At 43.5% G+C, this 24,467-nt stretch overlaps 1 protein-coding gene across 3 annotated transcripts; it reads right to left on the bottom strand.

Moving 5' to 3' along the window:
- Nucleotides 1-882: 882 nt before the first annotated feature.
- On the bottom strand, nt 883-23,628 carry MKRN1 (makorin ring finger protein 1). Of its 3 annotated transcripts, XM_036428721.2 has the most exons (8): nt 23,271-23,626; nt 13,919-14,047; nt 6,860-7,089; nt 6,202-6,428; nt 4,380-4,594; nt 3,564-3,674; nt 2,887-3,025; nt 883-2,536 (listed from the first exon to the last, which is right to left on the bottom strand). In XM_036428721.2, exons 1-8 carry the CDS (start codon nt 23,444-23,446, stop codon nt 2,327-2,329), a joined length of 1,437 nt encoding a protein of 478 aa, XP_036284614.1. In that variant the 5' UTR covers nt 23,447-23,626; the 3' UTR covers nt 883-2,326. The 3 variants fall into 3 exon arrangements, with proteins under 3 accessions (XP_036284614.1, XP_045433425.1, XP_045433429.1); XM_045577469.1 differs by lacking the exon at nt 3,564-3,674 and having other exon boundaries at nt 23,271-23,628; XM_045577473.1 differs by lacking the exon at nt 13,919-14,047 and having other exon boundaries at nt 23,271-23,627.
- Between the last annotated feature and the right edge of the window lie 839 nt (nt 23,629-24,467).

Consider the following 24,467-nt stretch of genomic DNA (forward strand, 5'->3'; position numbering starts at 1 on the left):
ATTTAAAATAAAATAAAAAAATAAAAAAAGGTTAATTTGTGCAAATGAGAAAGTTTGAAGTTCCACCCATCACTGTTGGTCCTCCAATCCTTTTTGCAACTGGCAACCACACTGAAGTCACGGTGACAGAGGAGCAACACCCATTATGAATTGGCTCAAACATGAGCTTCCACTGCCTTTTCTGAGTCACAAAGGAGCTGCTCCAAACATAAACCTACGGAAAGGCCAGGAGCTCTCATCTCGCCTAGACCCTCCTCCCCAGACTCAGATATGCTCACAGAGGGGCTCCTGCGGGGTTTCTCCCTGCTTTCTGGACACCAAAAAGCCTAAGTCTCTCCTCTTCCCCCACTCCTGCCTCAGGCTCACAGCATCCCTGGGGGCACATGGTCCACAGCCTGGCAGTAGCAGCTTAGGGTGGACTTCTGGCATTTCGGGGGCGGGGGAGCCACAGATGTTACTATGGCTACAATAAGCCAATATACACAACTCTTAGATGTGGCAACATTTTCAATAGCATAAATTCTTAGTCATCAAAACTAAAAATGCCAAAAAGGTACTTTATTAATAAAATTTCAGAATAGAATTAGGCAGAGTATGGTACCTACCTGTTATTTGCAGGAATGAGGCAGGTTAAAGTACAAGCGTATGTATGGCAGTGCCTGCGGTGGCCTAATAACTAGTCTTACAAATTCTAAAATACAGACTAGTTTGATGATCCTGTTGGTAAGGTTTACCTCTCACACATCCGTCAGCGGGGTAGATGTCTCAAGATAGGGATCACTGTATCCACAGAAACTTCTCACTGATGAGCTGATCAAAGAGTCGGTGAAAGAAATAAACAATATTCCAAACAGCTCATTTATACAAGACAGAAAGACAACCTAGGGTTTTTTATTGTTTTATTTGGGAAAGTGCTTCTTACAAAAGGGCAGCTGTAAAATACAGAGACCTCTGTAACAACGACTTGTTTTTTTTCTTAAAGTGAAAGTACGGGTGGGATCCAAGGAATCAAAAGCAGTTGATGGGACAACTCGGGAGGATCTCCAAGTTATTTTCAGGAAACAGCAACAAAGTTCAAGCTAAATTTTCCAATCAAGGAATTCTAACAATTTAGCTTGTCTTGTGAATTACCAACCCCACCCCACCCCCCCTCGAGTGGGAAAGCATAACTCATTACTGCAAACCAGTGACTCCACTACAAGAAACACCTTAGAACACAGTTTTGAATCACATCTGTCTACCTGCAAAGTACAGGGATGGAATGTGGCACATACCCACAAAAACACAAAAACCTCACAACAAAACTCCTCAAGCGAGGACAAAGGTTTGCCAAAAGGTGCCTGAACTGGAGAGGGTAAGAGCTCATTAAGCATTAAATACAACTGTGTATCCACAACCCCGTTTTGTGATAAGATATGGGATAACCAGATAGTTGTACCCTTTATGGCTAAGCCCATTTATTCATATAGACAAAGCTAGCACTGCTCTAGTAACAGCTACCAACATACTGCTTTGTCCTGTAAGATCTAGCTGCCACATTAGGCTGAACCACTAAGCCACTAAGGCTAAGAACACTGCACCTATGCAGGGAGGCGAGGCTTACCGCACACTCGCACTCACACATGCCAAGTCTACCAGCTCTTGGGAGTCAACCTCAATTCTGCATTTCGTTTATGCCAGTAAATCATTCTTTTAGAATCTTCCTGTCATATTAAACAGTAAAAATCTCCACACATTCGCACCTGGTTATGGTTATCCAGTAGTTATTACTTGTGTGCAATTATCAAGAGACCAAAACCACAGAACAAGTGCACAGGGTAGGGATTGTGGGGTAGGGAACATACAAAAACACAGATGTGCAGATTTCAGCAGAAACCTCAAGTATCCGCCTTCTAGGTCTGTAGCACAGGCTACTTGCCACAGTTCAGATCCTTCACCCATCACCTCTTCTTGGACCCCAGAGCAGGGCCAAGGCTGTGGCTTTGGAACCCGGGTCCTCAGAATGAGTGCGGCCCGTCCATGAACACCCTCCACCTGTGTGAATCTGGTTGAAAACAGATGACGCAACAAACCTACACTAACTGTCTGACAGTTAAGTTCGTGTTACAAAAAACTAACTTTAAGGTTTATTTTTGTAACTTTTAACCAGAGGAAACAACATACTCCGTGGGGAAAGGTGAGGGAGTAAGAAGACAGGCCCTGGGTACGAAGTTTCACGACAGCACCTGGAGTTGCTAGGCCTGCCTAGGAGACACGGGCACTGCCACACCACCACAGGGGACAGCCACGGGGCTCAGCAGACCAGTGCACACGCCACGCAAAGCTGCTATAGGTCCAAGTCATAAAAGTCTTCCAGCTCATCGTGAAACAAGTCCCACTCGTCTTCAGAGTCTGTCAGCTCGTCGTCCCCACCTGCAGCCAAAAGCATAAGCAACATCTCGCCCAGCTCAAAGGTGACCACCTCTTCTTCATCGTCAAAGGGGCTGCTGTTCTCTCTTTCCTCAATGAGCTCCCAGAAGTGGTTCCTTCGTTGGGCCTGTAAGAAACAAGGCCATGATAGGGGTGGCACTGTCGGGTGGCATCTTCCATCCTCTCCTTTCTAAGGCAAAACGTCCAGCACACCAGAGGGCATGGCGAACCAAACTTGTCACCACTTAGGGATCCACTTTACCAGTTCCTCCCCTCTGGTTACAGGATGCACAGGTTTAAGCATTCTAGCTCTTCCTCTCATGCCCCTCCCAGTTTCCTGAGGTTGGTTCTCCTGCTTTAATTCTCTAGTTTCACTCCCAGATCTGAGTGTTAACTTTCTCCTTCCCTTCCCCCAATCTGTACAGGACTCAACTGAGATGGTGGTATTTTCCCTTCTTTAAGAAAAGCGAGAATTACCCGGTATCTGCTTGATGTTCCCACTTTCTGCCTCTGTGGCTCCTCTCTACGGCCATCGGGGTATGCATGCTTGTAAAAACAGTTCCCTCCAAATGGGCAGCTCCCACGTCCTTCATCAAAATACCTGCACGCCTTGTTGCTGGAAAGGAAAATATCGCAACCCTTATTCACAGTGGATTTCAGGCCTGTTTGCAACCCATATCCGGGGTCTCTCTAAACAGCTCGGGACGGAACTGGTATGTCAGTTTACCGCCCTCCCCAGGTGTGTCCTTAAAGGTGTGTGTGCGCTAACGCGTGAAACACTAGCTAGAGACAGATACTCTGTCCAAGTGTAACTAAAATTTAACAGCTCTACCGGGCAGATCCAGCAGAGAGAAAACCTCTAGAAAGCCCCCACCACCCCAAGAATACAAGAGAAGAACATGGATTCAGGACGATGGGGCTTTAGTTACCAGAAGCACAGACTTCATGGTAACACAGTCCCTCGGCACACAACCCAAGGGCTGTGCGGTGGCAGGACATGTAACGGGTGTTACCGGGACGACAAAACAAACTGTCCTGGGAGCAAAAGGAAGGGCAGGAAGGAGGTAGGAGTGTATATAACGCAGCCTGTTCTTTTCAAAGCAAACCCAAGCTCCACTGGGATCTTGGCTGAAGAAAAGGCTGAGTGCTCATACCTCATTGCCTCCTTGTATTTCTGAATGAGTTTCTGCTTCTCTTCTTTCTCCTCCACCCAGTACTCACTTGGAATGACAAAGTTAGATGTGATTCGGCATTCTGGGCAGGACCTGGGAAACAATGAACAAGCTGCAGTGCAAATTCCCCTCCACAGGCCCACTCTAAGGACACACCCCGGAGCGTCACCTCCAGGTTTAAAGACTTAAGGTCCATCCACCTTAGTGGGCATCTCCTGCAAGGGCTCACACAACTGACCCTCTCCCTTGAGGCATGACAAGCTCCTTTACATAATGCAGCTCACTGGCTAGCCAGTTCATTAACAAAAAGAAATCACAGAACTTAGGTTAAAATAAGCAACAAAAGAAGACATTTCACACAGACTCCTTTTTCTTTCGTTTAAATAAATTTATTTCTTGCAACTTTGCTCTGTTTAAGTTACGTTGTTTTTGTTCAGTTATGAGAACAATCTTAAAGGATGGTAATTAGTGGCTAGCTTAATGGATGAAATAAGAAAGTGTAAAACGCCAGGAAGCATACATTCAGAGCTAGGGAAGCTGGTTCACTGAGCCTAAAGGGGCTAATCCTCAGAAAAAGATTCTACTGTTACATCGGGTTTCCTCGTTCAAATAAAAGTAGATAGACCAACTAACCTAAAAGCTAGCGGAAATACAAAGAAACCCCAATCCAAAGAATACCCCCGTCTCAAGGTAAAATGCATGCATCTAAATGCGGTCCATCTGCTTGAAAGTTGGCACAAGACACTAAATTCTTCCCCAAAATAGAAAGCACAAACGAAGATTGGGGAGGAGTCTCACTTTATGATCTTGCTCTCAAATTGCTTAGCGCTCCTCCACTTGCGAATGCACTTGAGGCAGTAGGTGTGGCTGCAGTTGGAGAGGATCCCGAAGCGGCGCTCACCGGGGTTGGCTTTCTCGTAGACCACCTCCATGCAGATGCCACACACTTTGTCCTTACTGCGCTGGACGGCAAACGACAGCTCCATGTCCTTCTCATGGGCCTCGATGCAAGACTGGAGAGAGTGGAGAGAGACGTGTCATCAAGGCACTGGACAACAAAGACTTCACCTGGACAGTTAATGAGTGGTGTTCAGAGAGCCACATAGTCAACTTAAGAGTTAGTGTCCCCAATTTCGCAGCAGCTTTGTTAGTTCACAAGTGAGTACAGGTACACTGGCATTTTGGGATGTGACATTACTAGAAAAGTCGCACAATAAGGACTTAACTTCAGGAACTGAAAAATTATACAATTTTCTCAATCCTGCAAGTCAACCCCTGTTTGTTACCTTCATTAAAGGCCATTTTCATGCTAAGTTTGTTGACTTTCTAGATGGAAAATGCAATTGGGATTAGGGCCCTAAATTATAATCTGTCACAAAACAGGGTGAATGAAACTAACGTTCATTAGGTGACAATTCTGTGCCAGGCACATAATTTACACATAAAAACACAGCTTTACTGCCAAAACCGGTTTGGCTCAGTGGGTTGAGCTTCGGCCTGCAGATTGAAAGGTCCCAGGTTTGATTCCAGTCAAGGGCATGTACCTTTTTGGTTGCGGGCACATCCCCAGTAGGGAGTGTGCAGGAGACACCTGGTTTATGTTTCTCTCTCATTGATGTTTCTAACTCTCTATCTCTCTTCCTTCCTCTCTGTAAAAAAAATAAAAAATAAATAAAAATCAATAAAATATATATATATAAAAAAACAAAATAGCTTTACTGAGATATAATTCACATACCAGATAATATGCTCATTTAAAGTGTACAATTAGCCATGGCCAGTGTGGCTCAGTTGGTTGGGCTGTCGTTCTGTGCATGGAGAGGTCACCAGTTTGATACCCAGTCAGGGCACACACCCAGGTTGCTATCTCCATTGGGGGGGGGGGGGGGGGGCGCCGGGGGGAGAAGGCCGCTATGCAGAAGGCAGCCCGATAGAGAAAAAAGAAATACCTTAAGGTGAGGGCCTTATTTCTTTTTTTTTCTAAATATATTTTATTGATTTTAAAGGAGGAAGAGGGAGAGAGAGATATAGAAACATCACTTATGAGAGAGAATCATTGATTGGCTACCTCCTGCATGTCATCCCTGCCCCCCTCACTGGGGACCAAGCCCACAACCCAGGCATGTGCCCCTGGCCAGAATTGAACCTGGGACCCTTCAGTCCACAGGCTGATGTTCTATCCATTGACCCAAACCAGCCAGGGCAGGATCTTATTTCTTTTCTTTTCTTTTCTTTAAAAAAACATATATATTTTATTGATTTTTTTTTTTTTTTTTTTACAGAGAGGAAGAGGGATAGAGAGTTAGAAACATCAATGAGAGAGAAACATCGACTAGCTGCCTCCTGCACACCTCCTACCGGGGAGGTGCCCGCAACCAATGTACATGCCCTTGACCGGAATCGAACCTGGGACCCTTCAGTCTGCAGACCGACGCTCTATCCACTGAGCCAAACTGGTTTTGGCAGGATCTTATTTCTTGATAAGGCATTCAAAAAGCCCAGGAAGGAAAATATCCCTACTGACCAATATTTCAATTCACCAAACGTTTCTCTGAAGCCAACCAAACAAACAGGCAATGCTGTGAATAGGGAAATACATTCTGTCGTCCTAGAAACTTACTTTTATGTGCTGTGACCTCTGGGCAGCGTCCACCGGGTGCAGGACCTGCAGGCCGCACATGTCACAGGCGTCCCCGTGGAGATACACGCAGTTCTCCCCGTAGCGGCACTCTCCCACGGCTGCATAGGGACAGAGCTGCTGCTTTGTGTCCACTGCCGCCGGCTCCTTCTCGGGCTCGTCCTTGGTCCCTGAGCCCTGCAGGGGTGCTTCAGGGCAAGAAGGGGCAGCTGAAAGGTTTAGAGAGTGGTAAAGGTCCAACACGGATCAGGTGGGTAAACTAGGGCCTCGCTGAAAAGAAGGGTCATTAAACTCCAGAACAATTTCCTGAACTAATTTCCTTACTCTTGGAAGAAATGAATTTTTTCCCCTAATGCTGATATTTCTGAGATTAGGCTGATAAAAGGGGGTGGGGAGCTCTTTATGTATCTTTTGTGCAGCTGTACTGATAAAAGGAGGCTTCGGTTTTTCAACATTCTAAATCTAATACTATTGGGATCCGTCAAGTTCCTTTCACTCCATCTGTCAGTTTCAGGTCATCTGATTTAGATTTAGGATTAGGCTGCATGTGAAGGCTGACAACCAGAAGGTTGTGAAACTCAGTTAATTGATGCACTACTTTCTAGCCCTCTGACCTGTTTTTATTCTTCAAAATACTCACTACGGCCACAGTAGGGCTGCCCAGGAACAAACTCAATGGCATTCACCCAGTCTTCTGAACCTGCTCCTACAGTTGCAAAGTTTGAATTTCTTGACTCAGCCTCGCCCGTATTCATTTCAACAATCGGTCCAACTACTGGTGAGAGGCTTGAGGAAGCGGCAAGGGATGGTTTTGCAGTTAGATCTATAGCAGTTGCTTCTTCCTGTTTCAATGGTTTGCTATGTTCGTATCTAAAAGAAGAAGAAAAAGAAAAAAAGAAAATTAAGTCAGTAGTCAAAGTCCAAGCAGAACCCTCTAGAATAGGGGTGTCGAACTCAATCAGAGAAGGGGCCAAAATCTAAAATCCAGCCTAAATCGCGGGCCGAATGGTTTACTGAACAGTCATAAACTGTCATTGTGATGGAAACGCAGCGGAGTGCAGTGATGACAGCGCAGTGCGGGCCACATTGCAAGGCCTGGTGGGACGGATTTGGCCCGAGGGCCTTGTGTTTGACACATGTGCTCTAGAATCTAGAGTCTAGATGGTCTCGTGATACTCACACTGAGGGCCCAGGGACCGCACCGCAGAACAAGGTCACAGATAAGGGACAAAAAATGTTGGCCTGTGTGGCCAAAACGGACTGATTCATCAAAGCAAGGCTGGCACTCAAATTCAACAAGTGGAAATATGGAACCCATTTTACCAACACAAATTAAAATGCTCCCATTATTAAAATCCACGGTTATAACTTACGGTATGTCCAAGTAGTTCTTCAATTACTTAATTGGCAATACTAAACATGGGTATTTACATTTAAATGTTTACATTAAAAAAAAGGTAAAATCCAACTAAAGACAATCCTTTAGCTTATAGCAAACAATTGCCGAGTTGTTTTTATCCTTATATTATCTTAAAACTTCATATTCCTACTTTGCTTTGTAGAACAAATCATTTTGAGTTTCCTGCTATCAGCTACAAAAGCCAATACATTTTATTACATAGCCTGGAATCATGCCAACTGAGAGGAAGGAGCTGTCATGAATATGCTTTTATCATCTTACTGCCTCCTCAAAACTCGTGAAAGAAGTATTCATTTTAGAAATGATGTAGACAATGAAATGGTCAAATAAGTGGTATGCTAGGCCTCATGTAAATCTTAAGCTGTTTTTCACAAAATGGCAACCATTGGCCAAATCTAGCTACTTATTTTTTTTATTTTTATTGATTTTTCACAGAGAGGAAGGGAGAGAGACAGAGAGCTAGAAACATCGATGAGAGAGAAACATTGACCAGTTGCCTCCTGCACAACCCCTACCGGGGATGTGCCCGCAACCAATGTACATGCCCCTGACAGGAATTGAACCTGGGACCCCTCGGTCCGCAGGCCGACGCTCTACCACTGAGCCAAACCGGGTTCGGCTAGCTACTTATTCTTAAATGAAATTTAAAACGCAGTTCCTTGGTCCATGCACTAGTCACATTTTCAAGTATTCCAGAGCTATATATAGCACATTTCCACTATCAGAAGCACTGCTCTGGTTGTTTTAAAATCTTGGAAATCTAGCCCCAAATCCTCACTTTTCAGATTAAGTAATTCCCGACTTGAAAGAGGATAGCAGAAAAAACATTTTATTTTCACAGTCTTGAAGTCAGAAGAGGACCTGGGCTTTGTAAAGAAGGCAGGCTTTAATTTAAAATGCCCCCTCCACGGAGAAAGGCTTCAGGGCTTTGGGAATTAAATTTCAGGATGCAGAAACAGCCCTGGCCAGGTAGCTCAGCTGGTTAGAGTGCCATCCTGATACACCATGGTTGTGGGTTCAATCTCCAGTGAGGACACATACAAGAATCTAATAAAGGCATAAATACAAAAAACATCAAATCAGCTTCTCTCTCTCTAAACTCAAATTTAAATTTTTTAATAAAAAAGATGCATAGCCCAACCAGTTTTGCTCAGTGATTGAGAATCAATCTATGAACCGCAAGATTCCTGGTCAGGGCACTGCCCAGGTTGCAGGCTTGGCGTGCAGGAGGCAGCCATCATTGATGTTTCATCATTGATGTTTCTCTCTCTCTTCTCTAAAATCAATATATAAATGCATAAAGGGTCTTAGAAACAGATATGACACCCATATTTTAGTTCTTTCTCCTTTGCCATATTCATTTTAAGGATTTTAGGGTATATGACTCAACAGTCATTAGATTATCAAACTGCAAATATTTTAATTTTTGAAAGAAATGCATTTTGGTTTTAAGGCAAATTTATCAATGAATCAACAAAGTATAGTAAATTTTTCAAAGCAAAGAGTATTAACTAGAAAGTTCACATCTGTACATAAATTCTCTTGCTTTCAAATAGTCTACAAGTTTCTATGGGTATAGAGAAGAATCTTGTTTTAAGACCAGACTAAAAAGAAAAAAAGAACCAGACTAAAAATTTGAGATAAATATACTGGGCTACTTTTTAAAAAATCAACACTTAATTATAGCCATGTACCATACGTCAAGAACAATACCATCTACTGAGGAGTCAAACGTGTATAAAACGAGGTCCCTGCTAAAATGAAAATTTATTTTGACATTAACCTTTTCAATTAAGAGTTTCTCTGGAGCCGGGACTGGTATGACTCAGTGGATAGAGCGTCGGCCTGCGGACTTGAAAGGTCCCGGGTTCGATTCTGGTCAAGGGCATGTACCTTGGTGGTGGGCACATCCCCAGTGGGGGGTGTGCAGGAGGCAGCTGGTCGACGTTTCTCTCTCATCGACGTTTCTGACTCTCTGTCCCTCTCAATTCCTCTCTGTGTAAAATCAATAAAATATATTAAAAAAAAAAAAGTTTCTCTGGAAAAGAAATGTATATCAAACAAAAACAACTTTATTCTAAGGGATTACATTGAGGAGAAAACACAGTATTTAAATTTATATTAAGACATTAAGAAGCAGCCGAAACTGTTTTGGCTCAGTGGCAGAGTGTCGGTCTGTGGACTGAAAGGTCCCAGGTTCGATTCTGGTCAGGGGCACATCCTGTTCGGGGGTGTGCAGGAGGCAGCTGGTCGATGTTTCTCATCGACGTTTCTGACTCTCTGTCCCTCTCAATTCCTCTCTGTTAAAAAAAAAAAAAAAAAAAAAAATCAATAAAATATATTAAAAAAAAAAAAAGACATTAAGAAGCATATGTTCTCAAAAACACCACCAGCAACAAAAATATGTTTTCAAAAAGTCTACCTTTTAAGGGAGAGTTATTTCCTTAGTGCAGTATAGAGCTATATAAAATGTGTTTCTGAGGCAAGATTTGTAAAGACAAAGCAAGGAAAAAAGAGTAAAAGCCAACGCTACAATTCTGAAAGATGTTTACCAAAAAGTTAAGGGGATGGAGACTAGACTGGTATTGAGCACACAGTACAATTTACAGAGGATGTATTATAAGAGTGTACCCCTGGCCGAAACCGGTTTGGCTCAATGGATAGAGCGTCGGCTTGAGGACTGAAGGGACCCGGGTTCGATTCCGGTCAAGGGCATGTACCTTGGTTGCGGGAATATCCCAGTAGAGGGTGTGCAAGAGGCAGCTGATCAATGACTCTCTCTCATCGATGTTTCTAGTTCTCTATCTCTCTCCCTTCCTCTCTGTACAAAATCAATAAAATATATATTTTTAAAAATTTAAAAAAAAAGAGTGTACCCCTGAAACTTGTTATTAACCAAAGTCACCCCAATAAATGTAATTTAAAAAGTAGTTTGGGCCCTAGCTGGTTTGGCTCAATGGATACAGCGCCAGCCTATGGACTGAAGGGTCCCAAGTTCCATTCCAGCCAAGGGCACATGCCTGGGTTTCAGACTTGATCCCCAGTAGGGGGCGTGCAAGAGGCAGACAATCAGTGATTCTCTCTCACTGATGTTTCTCTCTCTCTTCCTTCCTCTCTAAAATCAAAATATATATATATATTTAAAAGTGGTTTGATGCTGAAACCAGTTTGGCTCAGTGGTAGAATGTCTGTCTGAGGACTGAAAGGTCCCAGGTTCGATTCCGGTCAAGGGCATGTACGTTGGTTGCAGGCATATCCCCGGTAGGGGGTGTGCAAGAGGCAACTGGTCGATGTTTCTCTCTCATTGACATTCCTAGCTCTCTATCTCTCAACCTTCCTCTCTGTAAAAAAAATCAAAAAAATAAAATAAAACTCAAAAAAAAAAAAAAAAAAGTGGTTTGGTGAACCATGGACTTCCTTAAGAGCAGGACCGGTCAACTAGGCTTTCAGGCCAAATCCAACCACAGCTAACAATGGTTACATCATCTTTAAATGGTTGAAAAAAAGATCATTTGATGGCACACAAAATTACATGAAATTCACATTTCAATATCTCAAAATGAAGTTTCACTCTAGTCCTAATGTATCAGCTTATATGTATTATCCATGGCTGCTTTTGTGCTAGGGACCCCTAGGGCCTGCAGAACCAGAAATATTTCTTCTCTTGCCCTGTGGAGTGAGTCTGCCAACCCTGCTTAAGAGGATTCTCCCATCTATTAGATTCAGTCGTGAGAGCAGTTTTGTTCTAGTTATTATTTAATGGATTATCACAGAACCACTGATCTTTTTAGTCACAGTGTTAAGTGATGAGTTAAAGCTAAGCTAACACTGAAACAAACAGAAGTTTTTCTTTCACATCCTGCCAAGAAAAAACTTTGATACATACAATCAATTTCTACCTAAGGACATTTAATCTATGTTTCCTCTAGCTCTGAGCAACCTAGACTTTTCTCTAGGTTGGCTTGCAACTAGCTACTCCCAATCACTCCCAGGTCTGGTGTGTGCCCGTAAAGATTTTAATGCATGGGATTTAATAGGTCCAGAGGGCAAAACCCCTCCCAAAGCAGTTGTCAACCAAGGCAACACTGCCTCTCTCTCCTGGGGGGTGTTTAGATACAATGACTGGGAGCTTTAAAGAATTTAGTTGGTGGAGAGGAAGGATGCAGACTACAAGCCTGGGCAGCGAGGACCTGGCCTCACTAGATAACAGCACCACCACTGTGTAACACTGATGTGGTGCCACTTCTGAACTGCTAGAACTAGGGTACTACCTTTCACTATAAACTATCCCCTGGATGAGGAGTTACATTATTTTATATCCCTGGGCATTGGTGAAGTTGGGGAAAAAGATTCCTAGAGAGTAAAAGTGAAAAGTAGATTTAAGTCCCTAAGCATAATTTTAACAACAAAAAACAGGCAGTCATGGAACTAGACCCTCCCTAGAGCTCCCTCCTTGCCTATCTAAAATACAGCTTGTGATAATCACTCCCATCGGCCTGTCCCCACAATATCACCAAACTCCCCTTTCAGGCAGCACCCCAGTACACAGGTTTCCCCAACTCCTTCTACTTTATTCACAAGGGCTCTACACACAGTTCAAATCAGCATCGTTCCCCAAAGAGGGAGCTATAGCCTTAATATAAAGAAAACTAAGGGCATTCTGGAATTTTCTGAGGAGAGAATCACTGTGCCACTTTCTCCTTTCCAGTAATATTGCAATGAAACTAGAGCAAGTTATTGACTGCTGCTCTCACACATCAGGAGTTCTACTTCTAAGTTCCCACTCACATGAAAGGACCTCCCCCCCCCCCCTTATTCTTGCTAAATTTCCTAAGAAAATATGTGGGATGACCTAACCTTAATGTGTCACCCATCAATAATGTCTTAGTCTTTTGAACTTTAAGCATTTGAACCGAGCAGCTGACACAAGTCTTATCTAACAGGGACACTACTATTAAAATCAGCTATGACACTGCCATTCTGTCTTACCATACTCCACCCTTCCAAAGGTGGAGCCCAACCTCCTCTTGAACCCGGGCTGGACTCAGTGACCTGCTTGTAACAAACAGAACAGAGTGGAAGCACCAGTGAGGGCTTCTGAGACTAGGTCATAAAAGCCATTGTGGCATGTCCGGCGCTCTCTTGTACCCCTGCTCTGGGAGAGCCAGCCACCAAGCGGGAGGGCACCACAGGTGCCCGAGGAAAAGGTGATCCTCCAGCCCCTGTCAAGACCAGATTATGACAGCTCTGCCCCAAATCTTTATACAAATCTGAGAGTCTGGGCTAGAACCACCCAGGGAAGCCACCTTCACATTCCAGACCACCAGAAACTGGTAGTTGTTTTTAATCTGCTAGATTCTGGGACAATTTGTGTAGCATTAATAAATAACATATTCATACACCTAGAAATGGGAATATAAAGAAAGCTCTACCCAATTCTGAAGCAGAACCCACCATTACTGAAATGTAACTTAACAGGATTATAGTACCAATTCAATGGACAATAGAAATTAATTAATCCCCATCGGTTCTCTAACATTCAGAATTAGATACTAAAGATATTCTTGAAGAATTTTCCCTAAATCTTAGCTTATAATTATTCTTGGGAGCTGCAATGGGGACAGGTTTAGGGAAATTTGGTTGGAACAACAATCCCTTTTAACTAGCAACCTAATACACTTTTCCAATGGTGAAACCAGTTCTCACCATAGAGAACTGAAAGCAGTCCCGCTTGGTCCAATATGCACTTCATTCTTGGTTTAAAGAGGAAACGTCATACACAAACATACCTTCACCACTTCCTATACCTACATTTGCAGAAGCTGCTCCTCAGGCATTAACTAAACTTAGAATTGTATTACAAATTTATTTTTTAAATGTATAATAGCCCTAGCCAGTTTGGCTCAGTAAATAGTGTTGGCTTGCGGACTTAAAGGGTCTCAGATTCCATTCCAGCCAAGGGCACATGCCTAGATTAAGTGTTTGATCCCTCCCTAGTAGGGGATGTGCAGGAGGCAGCCAATCAATGATTCTCTCATCATTGATGTTTCTCTCTCTAGCTCTTTCACTTCCTCTCTGAAATCAATAAAAATATAAAAAATAAAAGGTATTAATATTCCTTCCAAGTGAGAGATTTCCATCATTGCATTAACATTCCTAAGAAGTCCTTTTCAAAGCATTATTTTAACTCTATAAATTACAATGCTATGGGGATTATGTACTTTACTAACTTTTCCCAATCCACCATTGAACACAACTGATTTGTGAGGAAATTCTTACCTGCAGCGGTCTCCGTAAATACAGTACCCTCGCTGAAAATACTTGCACAGCACACCGTATGGACTGTCAGAGAGGTCATGCGAGTAGCGACAGTTATCTCCTTCCTTACAAACCCCGTGCATGAAATACCTGTGAGACAAGGAACCACAAAGCTGGATTAGACAAGGTGGAGCCAATACTCAAGAATTCATGACCAAAGCATTCCACCAGCAATACACTAGTACTGTACACTAATCCTATATCCATGTTTATATTCTACACAAACATGTAAAATGAACAAAGTAGAACTAGACTATGATCATAAAATTATCCACTGAGATACCACAGGAAGGCTGCTTAATAGACACAAAGTTTAAATTTAAACTTTGAGATTGTCAATTTATCTTTCCAGGTTAAGTGTGACCACTGTTCTCATGTTATAATCCCAGTGGGTACATTCTTGTTTTTCACTAACTTTAGCCATAATGGCAGTTCTATTTGCTAAAATAAAAATCTAATATTAAAAGCAATAAACAAGGAGGGAAACCAAGAAGGCAGCCTAAGTAAGCACCTAAGCTGCTGCCTGGCACAACAATTTCAAAACAACTAAAATCAGAACGGACATCATCCAAACACACAGGAAAGCTGGTGAGTGGGAAATCTACAACCAGAAAGGAGAGGCTCGCGGATCGGATGGGACCCACAAAGCGCCGAGGCAGAGAGATGCTCGCGTGCAGAGAGGAAGGGCGGCCGAATGCCTGGCTGGCGAGAGAGTAAAGGAAGCCCCTGGCTGCACTGAACCCCAACCCTGTCCGAAACCCCGTGGACCCAGGCTCACTCGGGTGGAATCTGGACTGTAGAGAAAGGCATCCGGAGACTCAGACTAGGAGACTCAGAAGAGCTGGGAGCCGCAGCGGGCAGGGTCAGGGCTGCCGGGAAGCCAAGACTGTCTGCTCAGAGGCTTTTACAATTTTGCAAGTCTGATCCTATAAGACTGTCTCCAATACAGAAGGTATCCGGAGTAGTCATAGCTGATACATTCAATTGGCCTGGAGATCAATTCCTCCCAGTGATACCAACAACAATCACGACTTAACTATAACAAAGCTATACGCGCAGTCCACAAAGGGGAGCACCAAGAGTGTCCACCTCAGGTAACTGGGGATGCTGACCCACCGGGCCATATAGGACACCAAACACACAAAGCCACCCTTCCAAAACAAGGAGGGAAACCGCGAAAATGCCGAGAAAAGGAAACAGATCTCAAACAAAAGAAATGGAGAACAAAAGACTGGATATAGAGTTCAAAACCACGGCTATTAGGTTTTTCAAGAATTTCCTAGAAAAGGCCAATAAATTTAACGAGACCCTCGAGTATATGAAAAAGGACCAACTAGAAATTAAACATACCCTGGCTAAAATAAAAAAATATTATACAGAGATCCAACAGCAGACTACAGGAACACAAGAATCAAGTCAAAGATTTGGAATACAAAGAGGCAAAGGACACTCCTCTGGAGAAGCAAGAGAATCCAGAAACTTGAAGATAGTGTAAGGGGCCTCTGGGACAACTTCAAGCGTACCAACATCAGAATTATGGGGGTGCCAGAAAAAGAGTGCAAGATACTGAAAACCTATTTGAATAATAACTGAAAACTTCCCCAACTGGTGAAAGAATAGACTTACAAGTCTTGGAAGAGCACAGAACTCCAAACAAAAGGAATCCAAAGAGGATCACACCAAGCCACATCATAATTAAAATACCAAGGGCAAAAGACAAAGAGAGAATCTTACTAGCAGCAAGAGAAAAGCAGTTGGTTATCTATAAGGGAGCACCCTATCAGCTGATTTCTCAACAGAAACTATTGAGCAGGTCAGATGGGAGTGGCAAGAAATATTCAAAGTGATGAATAGTGAGAACTACAACAAAGATTATTCTACCCAGCAAAGTTATCATTCAGGATTGAAGGGCAGATAAAGAGCTTCAGATTAAAAAAAAAGCTAAAGGAGTCGTCACCACCAAACCAGTATTATATGAAATGCTGGAAACATTGCCATGAGAAATATCTGAGATTTAATTACCTACATTTTCTTCAAAATTTATTTTACTTACTGATTTGAGAGAGAGGACAAGAGAGGAAGAGGAGGAGGGGAGGGCAAGTAGAAGGGAAGAAGGGAGAAGGAGAGGGAGAGGGAGAGAGAGAGACGGAGAAGGAGGTATTCTTTAAGAAGAGGAAGAAAAAAGGTAAGAATTATGATCAACAAGTACATATATATCAAGTGAATCTAAAAATCAAGTGAATTAAAAATCTGAGGAACTGAACAAACTGGTTAATATTAATAGAATCAGGGGCAAAGAAAGAGAGTGGATTGGTAATTATCAGGGGGAAAGGGTGTGTGGGGTGCAGGAAGAGACTGGATTAAAAGCTTACACCTATGGCCAAGACCAGTTTGGCTCAGTGGATAGAGCGTCGGCCTGTGGACTGAAGGGTCCTGGGTCGATTCTGATCAAGGGCATGTACATTGGTTGTGGTCACATCCCCAGTGGGGGGGTGTGCAAGAGGCAGCTGGTCGATGTTTCTCTCTCATCGATGTTTCTAGCTCTCTATCCTCCCTCTCTGTAAAAACTCAATAAAAATATATTTTAAAAAATTAAAAAATAAATAAATAATAAAATAAAATCTTACACCTATGGATGAGAACAATGGGGGTGAGGGGTAAGGGCAGAGGGTGGGAACCTGGTGGAAGGGAGCTATTGGAAGGGGGGGGAACAATTGTAATAATCTGAGCAATAAAGATTTATTAAATTTGAAAGAGAAAAAAAAAGTAAAATAAAAGCAATAGACAGGCTGGTTTGGCTCAGTGGATAGAGCATCGGCTTGCGGACTGAAAGGTCTCGAGTTGATTCGGGTCAAGGGCATGTACCTTGGTTACGGGCACATCCCCAGTAGGGGGTGTGCAAGAGGCAGCTGATCGATGTTTCTCTCTCTATCCCCCTCTCTTCCTCTCTGTAAAAAATCAATAAAGTATATTTTAAAATAAATAAATACTCAGGAATCAAGGCAAATGTTAAAAAAAAAAAAGCAATAAACAGTGCGGTAATTGGGGAGGGGGAAATGGGTGGAGATGGAAGAGGGTACAGAGGGATAAATGGTGATGGAGGGAAAAATAAAAAAAGCAAGAAACAGTGAAGACTGGACCAGGTCAGACTACTGTTTCACTTCAAGAAACTGTTTCAATTATTTAAAAGCCACACGTAACAATATAAGCAACACTTGCTGCAAAGGTAGGGACAAAGAAAATCATTGTTATGTCCTCATTTAGCAGAGGGATCTCCCTGTGCCTTAGAGTGAGTGTACTGAACTAGCAGTTTCCATCTCAGTGTCAGAGCACGCCCCAGTGGTTCCTAAGTGGATCAGGCCCGGCAGCGCCAGCAGCTCCTGGAGGTTTGCTAGAAATGCACATTTTGAGACTTCACCTCAGACCTTCTAATCTATAACTGGGGTAAAAGGGGGCTAAGGCAAGCAGCAACCTGCATTTCTCTAAACGGCTCTGTGGATCAGGGAAGTAATAAGGGTTTTATTTTAATCCAAAAGTGAGTAGAACCAAAAAACACACCACCCTCATCATCCCATCACTGACTTACTAGCATTAGTTTTTCTTCTTTTAGTCTTTCTCTTGAGCAGGGCTATGAAGGTTTAGTTTTGGCAGGCCACACCTCCCCAAGTATGTGCCTCCGCACCACTGGTAAGAGTAAAGGAGCAAGTGCCCATTCCCTGGGTCTAGGTAGAATATCAGTAAGCACATTCCACTTTGCCTATTGATTTGGAACGATACACAGAAAATAAATTCTCATTTACTTAAGGCTCTCCCCAATTAAAACGTGAAAGGTTACATAGCAATTTCCTGCATGTTATTTTCACAGCAGATAACATGGAAAGAAAGAATGTCATTCTGGTGGAAAGAATTTATTAAGATCCTTAAATGCCCTAGGACTGCAAATCCATAACAAAATAAAACATGGTAGGCCAAATTATACTAACATAATCAAACTTGGGTTTGAACTTTCTCTCAACCTCGGGGCTACATTGTGCAAGCTTTAAAACTGTTTGAGAGCCATACTACCCAAATTTGAGCTACTCTATATCAACAGATAATTTTTTAAAATATATTTTTACCGATTTCAGACAGGCAGGGAGAGGGAGAGACAGGAACATCAGTGATGAGAGAATTGTTGATCAGCTGCTCCTGCACACCTCACACTGGGGATCGAGCTTGCAACCCATGCATATGCCCTGACCTGGAATTAAACCCTGACCTTCTGGTTCACAGATCGACCCTCAACCCATGAGCCACACCGGCTGGATCCAATAGGTAATTTCTAACTGCGTTAAGTGAAGAGATTAAAACTTAACAAAACTACTAAGCAAGTAAATGATAGCTACATTGTAATCAATACCAGGGAGTAATCATGCTTCTGAGTCTCTATAAAAGTATCCACAGTTGAAAATAAGTTATTCATTAGAAACAGTGTCACTGTTTGAATACAGTTGCTTTCTGTCCCATCCCCAATGGGAACACTTTTGCTCTTACATTCTAAATAAGACAAGAGTGCCTATACCTTCACTATTTATTGGGGTCAGTTTAAGGTCAGAGATGCGTGTGTTTTTAAGGCTAGAGATTAAGCTGGGCAGTAGCTCCTAAATCTCAGGCACAATAATTGGAATTTCAGGTTTGTTCTTAAATCCTATTCTGCCATGGTCCCAATTCAGTGCATTGTTGCACTGAGGTTTATGATGCTCTTCTTTATGTCAAATTAAGTCACCTAGGATTCATTACAGGACAGCTGCTGACCTTACTTAACCTTGTTTCTTCAATCACTTGCTTCAAGGACCTCAACTCCCTAATACCTGCATCTTAATGTTCAGCATGACACTCCACCTTCACACTTTTGCAACAAATACAGCAATATTGCTTTTTAAAAATATATATTTTATTGATTTTTTTACAGAGAGGAAGGGAGATAGAGTTAGAAACATTGATGAAAGAGATACATCAATCAGCTGCCTCCTGCACACCACCAATTGGGATGTGCCCACAACCAAGGTACACGCCCTTGACCAGAATCGAACACGGGGCCTTTCAGTCCACAGGCCAGTGCTCTATCCACTGAGCCAAACCGGTTTTGGCCAATATTACTTTTTGATATCCATAAGGGGTGGAAACTTCTCTATAATTCAAAATAAAAGAGTAAAAAATAAGTCAACAAATAGATTGGATTGAGAAATAGAATCTCCTGGCAATAGAAGTTCCTAAGGTCCATAGTGAACATCACTGAAGGAATTCAAGCAGCACAAAGTCACCTGATACTGCAGAATCAACAGAAACACTAGAATACAAGCCCTAATTAGTCAGGGCCAAATGTGTACCAAGCGTTATTTCACATTTATTTGGTATGTGTGGTCTGGGTTTTAGGTTCTTGTGTTTTGCCTTGCAGTGGTACCAACACTGTTAGTATAACCAGAATTATCGACATTTCTCATGGTGAAATCCCTTCTTGCCAACCTATCTCTGTGTAAACCTAAGAGACTGGCATAATAGTGTAAGTTATAACAGGTAACAAAAAGGAAAAGGCAACCCACTACCAAGAATTCCTCCCTACAACCAAACCAATAAAAATGTCACCATTAAAATTCACCTGATGCCCCTGCCCAGGCTGAGCTGTCTTTCCCGGAGGTGAAGATTTCTAAGCCATAGATTTCTGCAGTTCCTTCCACCTGGAAGATTCTGTGACTCCAAGCAGACATTGTCGGGTAATAAAGACATGCCACTGCCTGAAAACCCCTGACCTACCTCTTGGAAGCCTAAGCATGATCAATATATATTGGCATGCTCACAGTTCTTTAGCATCATAACAATCTACCAATCTCTTTGGGAATTTATAGAAAATTACAGATTAATTAATTTGGAATTTAATCACTTCATCTGCTGTTACATTTCTCATTTTGGTATTTTAATGCACCCTGTTTCTCAAACTAGTTTGTAAATTCCTGGTGGTTAAGAACCATGCTTTATTCTGCTTATATCTCCTCAGTACCTATACACATAATAGGTTTGTTTCCCTAAAAGATACCATTCAAATTCAGCTGATGCCCCAGGAGAGGAGAGCTAGGTGTCATGATGAATCATAGTGACAGTAGCCAATTAAATTTCCCTAGGCTGGAGAGCTTCTTCAAATACCATTCCTTCAAAACAAACAAAAAACCTAGAGTTGTAATGAATTTCAACTATAGATATCACAGCACTTAAAGACCTGAAAATTTTCCTTCATTTTTAAGCTATACTAACCTCATTCACAACTAGAATTTGCAAGTCACAATGTTTCTTTACTAATTTTTGAACCCCCAAGGAAACTAAGAAGTGACAGCATTTCTATTTCATAAAATTCCTCCAATAAAAGATGAAAAAACGGCCTGGTGGGGGCAGCATAATACAGTTCCTTGAGAAAGATATACATAGGATTTTCTAAAGCTGCAGAAATAAAACACAAGGAATATTTTGAGAGATCCTGAGCAATTAAAGACAAATATCCATCCTCCAAACAACTGCTAACTTCTAAGCACAGTAAACTCCAATGGTCGGCAAACTGCAGCTCGCAAGCCACATGCAGCTCTTTGGGTGTGGCTCTTCCACAAAATACCACGGCCTGGGTGAGTCTGTTTTGAAGAAGTGGCATTAGAAGAAGCTTAAGTTTAAAAAACTTGGTTCTCGCTGAAACCAGTTTGGCTCAGTGGAAAGAGCGTCGGCCTGCAGACTAAAAGGTCCCAGGTTCGATTCTGGTCAAGGGCATGTACCTTGGTTGTGGGCACATCCCCAGTAGGGGGTGTGCAAATTCTTTCTCATCGATGTTTCCAACTCTATCCCTCTCTCTTCCTCTCTGTAAAAAATCAATAAACTATATATTTTTTAAAAATGTAAAAACTTGGCTCTCAAAAGAAATTCAATCTTTGTACTATTGATTAATAAGTTTGCCGACCCCTGCTCTAGGTCAAGAAAGCCAAAATCCTAGGAATGAGGGAGAAATAGATACAAACACTAGAACAATCACTCTTGAATTCAAAGGAGTTTTAGCTATCAAGTACACTGCAACTATTTATAATACAGTGTTATCGTTTCTTGAGCTTTTGGCTAAGATTAAGTGTATTTATTCATAAAACAATGCATTTCTGTATTCCCTTTAACATCTAGCACACTCTCATTGTAGGCACTAATGTTTATTCACTGAATAACTGAATGAGGTGGTCTCAGAAAGACATATGTCCCATTTAAGTCCTTTGTCTTCGCTAATTCACAAGTTTTTTGTTTGTTTTGATTTTTAATGAAGGCAAGGAACATTACTAGTCCATATTGAAGTGGGTAATTTTAGGTGTGGATTTATCAACATCAATTCATTACTGGATATGCCAGATACCCCTACAAATAGGATAATGAAATAGAGCCTTGCTTTCAGAGCTCAAGTCTAGAATGAAAATCATGATACTCCTGTTCAATAGTTTTTTTTTTTAAGAGTAGATCATGTTGGTACCCAAAATAACTGAAAACAATGTCGAACAAGACATATCAATCAACTAACCTGAACATTTTTTCAGATAACTGTCTAGCAAGCTATTGACAGGTTTATGTAAAAATAAAAACCAAAACCCTGCACATCTAAGCCTGTATAGTGCTTTCTCCCCCCTCCCCAAATATTAGATTGCTTAGATAAGTAAATTTATTTAATACATATATCAATTGGTTCATGGGCAAAGAAACACCACTGGTCTGGGAACAATCTAGGATATTTCATTAACTCAAAGACCCTAAATGCAGGCAAAGAAGAAGAATCAGTTGGTAAGCCGTGTTTTGAATTCTGATGTTACTGGTGAGGAACTAGAAAAAGAGAACCAGAAAAGGAAAAAGCATCTAACATTGGGGAAAGTAAAGTAGAGGGAATGACAATGAATTCTCTGCAGAGAATGTCAAGTTGGGCTCAAGTTACAGACACAGCAGGATATGGAGGTTAAGTATGTCAGGTTGGTGAGAGGTTTTCTAGACTATTTAGCTTGCAGATGGTGCGAGAAATGCGAGTCCTTAAAGAAGTCACATCTTCAAGAGAGATTAAATTCATTGTATGACTGTAGATTGGGGCTGCAAGGTGAATGGCTGGAAAACTCAGGAAGACAAAGTTCCACTAGCACTTTAATTTTTTTTGAAGATTCAACTAGAACATATCAATCAACTGCAGCACATAAGTTTACATGGATGGGAATTCTTAAATTATCATTTTGGGGACACTGAACTTAATTCCTTTCTTAAGGTCTACCTAAAACAGCCTTGATGCTTCCTCCATCCTGTTACTTACAGGTAATTAAGCTTATCATCTATGCCTTTAACTGCATCATATCAAAGACTGGCAGGGCTTCAATCTCGCTGTTAGTACAAGAACAGTGAGTTCTGTGTATTGGGAATGTCTTTGCGTATCATATCACACAGATGAAACCGGCAATTCGGACGGAATTTTTGCAAATGAAAGCCTCTACTCCTACCGATCACGACCACATTTTTAAAACCCAAGCATCACATCAATGAAATGCTCTAACCTTATATATATGTTATATGCGACAACTTGACAGTGTTTAACAGGCGCATACACGTTCCGATAAGAGCCATCCACTACCCCCTTAAAAGAAAAAACAAAAAACAACACTTCCATCTGACATACCAAACCAAACCAAAACCCGTCCCCCCGGGCTGGAGGAGGTCTTGGACTCCCGTCCACGGACAGATGCGTGGATTTCAAAGAGAAACATTTCGCCCCGGGAGGGGAATGAATGGCAGCTCGCGCGAAACGTAGGGCGGAGGAGGATTCCGACCCGGCCCGGCACCAGACAAAGCTCGGAACCGCCAGCCTCGGCAAACACACGTACAAAGAAGAAATAACAAAAGCTACTTCTGCGGGCGGGGCGGGGGCGGGGGCGGGGCGGGGGCGGGGACGCGGGCGGACGTTACAATCCGATGACAGGGCGGCCGCCCGCGGGCCACCTCGCCGGCACCGGCGCTCCCGGGGAGGCAGGACCCCGGCGGCCGCAGCCGTCCGTCCCTCCCGCACCTGCGGGGCCGGAGCCCGAGGGGACCGGCGACAATGAAGGGAGGAGCCACCCTACCTCTCGCTCCGCGCCGGAGGGCGGCGGGCGGGGGTTGACGCAGCGCGGGCGGGGAGGCAGCGGCGGCGACTACCGCGGGGACAGCGAGACGCCGGCCGCCCCGCTCCTCCGCCCGCCCTCCCTCCGCTGCCCCGGCCCCCTCCCTGCACCGGCGCCGCGCAACGTCTCACCTGCAGGTGACCTGTTTGGTCCAGCCGCCGCCGCCGCCGCCGCCTCCCCCGCCCCCCGCCCCCGCGGACGGCGAGGTGGCTGCGGGGATAGGGGTGGGGGAGGCCGCCGCCGCCGCCGCCGCCGCTCCTGCTCCTGATGGTTTGGCTGTTGTTCCGGGAGCTGCAGCCTCCGCCATTACTGTTTATCCCACACAGCAATGGCACCGGAACTTCCGGATCACATAGTTCCGGTCCGGCTGCGGGGAGGTGAAGGCGGCGAGGCGACGGGAAGGGAGAGGAAGGAGATTGGGGCGCTGGCTCGCTCCCCTGGGCACCGCGTCGCGTCTCCGAGCGCTCTCGCCGCTCCAACTGCGGGCCCGAGCCCGGGCGCCCGCGGCCCGCCCCCCGCCCCCTCTGATTGGTGGATCGCCCCGCCCCGCCCACGGGGGCGGGGCCCGGGACCGGCCAGGTGGACCCCACTCCGTACTGCCCCCAGGTTCCCACTTGGGGAACCCGGGTCCTAATTTCACAGGGCTGGCCCAGGTGGATGCTTCCTAGCAGAGGCCGGTTCAGTGGAATGGAGAGGAGGGAGCGGGGATTTGCGATCTGCTTAAATTCACTTTCCCACTTACTGGCTCTTCCAATCTCTAGCTGTAGGAATTTTGCTAGGTACCCATTTTCTCCCCATCTCTCATAGGGGATAATAATAGGCGCTACCTCATAAGGTTGCTGTGAGGATTATAAAACAAGCGTGGGGATCCCTGAGCTTAGTGCCTGGAACCTAGTAAACACAGCAATTCCTATTCCTAGCTCTTGCCTTTGAGCAGGTTAACTTACCTTTAAGTTTAAACAAATATTTTTACAATACCTACCCCAGAGGAGGTTGAGAAAATTAAATGAGTTCATGTAAAACCCTGATCACTGTGCTTCACGACGCAGTTAATATTTAATAGATAATGAACAAAAGGTGTCCAAATTCTAAGTCATATTTAAAACTATCAAGGTTAAAAATGTTTCCCATCCTATTACCAATTTAATGCCTACTCAGATGCTGCAGATTAAGTCCTGAGCTTCTTAACTGATGGAGTGGGATCCAGAGACATGGAAGCTTGGAACAGAGTGCGGAGAGTGGATGGGTGGTGATCAACCAAAGACCTTGTATGATTACATGCATAACCCATGGACACCGACAAAAGAGTGGTGAGAGTCTGGGGAGGC

This window comes from Pipistrellus kuhlii, unplaced genomic scaffold (genome assembly GCF_014108245.1).
Source record: "Pipistrellus kuhlii isolate mPipKuh1 unplaced genomic scaffold, mPipKuh1.p scaffold_m20_p_10, whole genome shotgun sequence".
Lineage (NCBI taxonomy): Eukaryota > Metazoa > Chordata > Mammalia > Chiroptera > Vespertilionidae > Pipistrellus > Pipistrellus kuhlii.

Coding starts and splice junctions, on each gene's coding strand:
- MKRN1 (XM_036428721.2), bottom strand. CDS start 23,446: ATGGCGGAGGCTGCAGCTCCCGGAACAACAGCCAAACCATCAGGAGCA. Junction 7,090..13,918: donor ATTTACGGAGACCGCTGCAG/GTAAGAATTTCC, acceptor TTCTTCTTTTAG/ATACGAACATAGCAAACCAT. Junction 3,026..3,563: donor AAATACAAGGAGGCAATGAG/GTATGAGCACTC, acceptor TTTCCTTTCCAG/CAACAAGGCGTGCAGGTATT.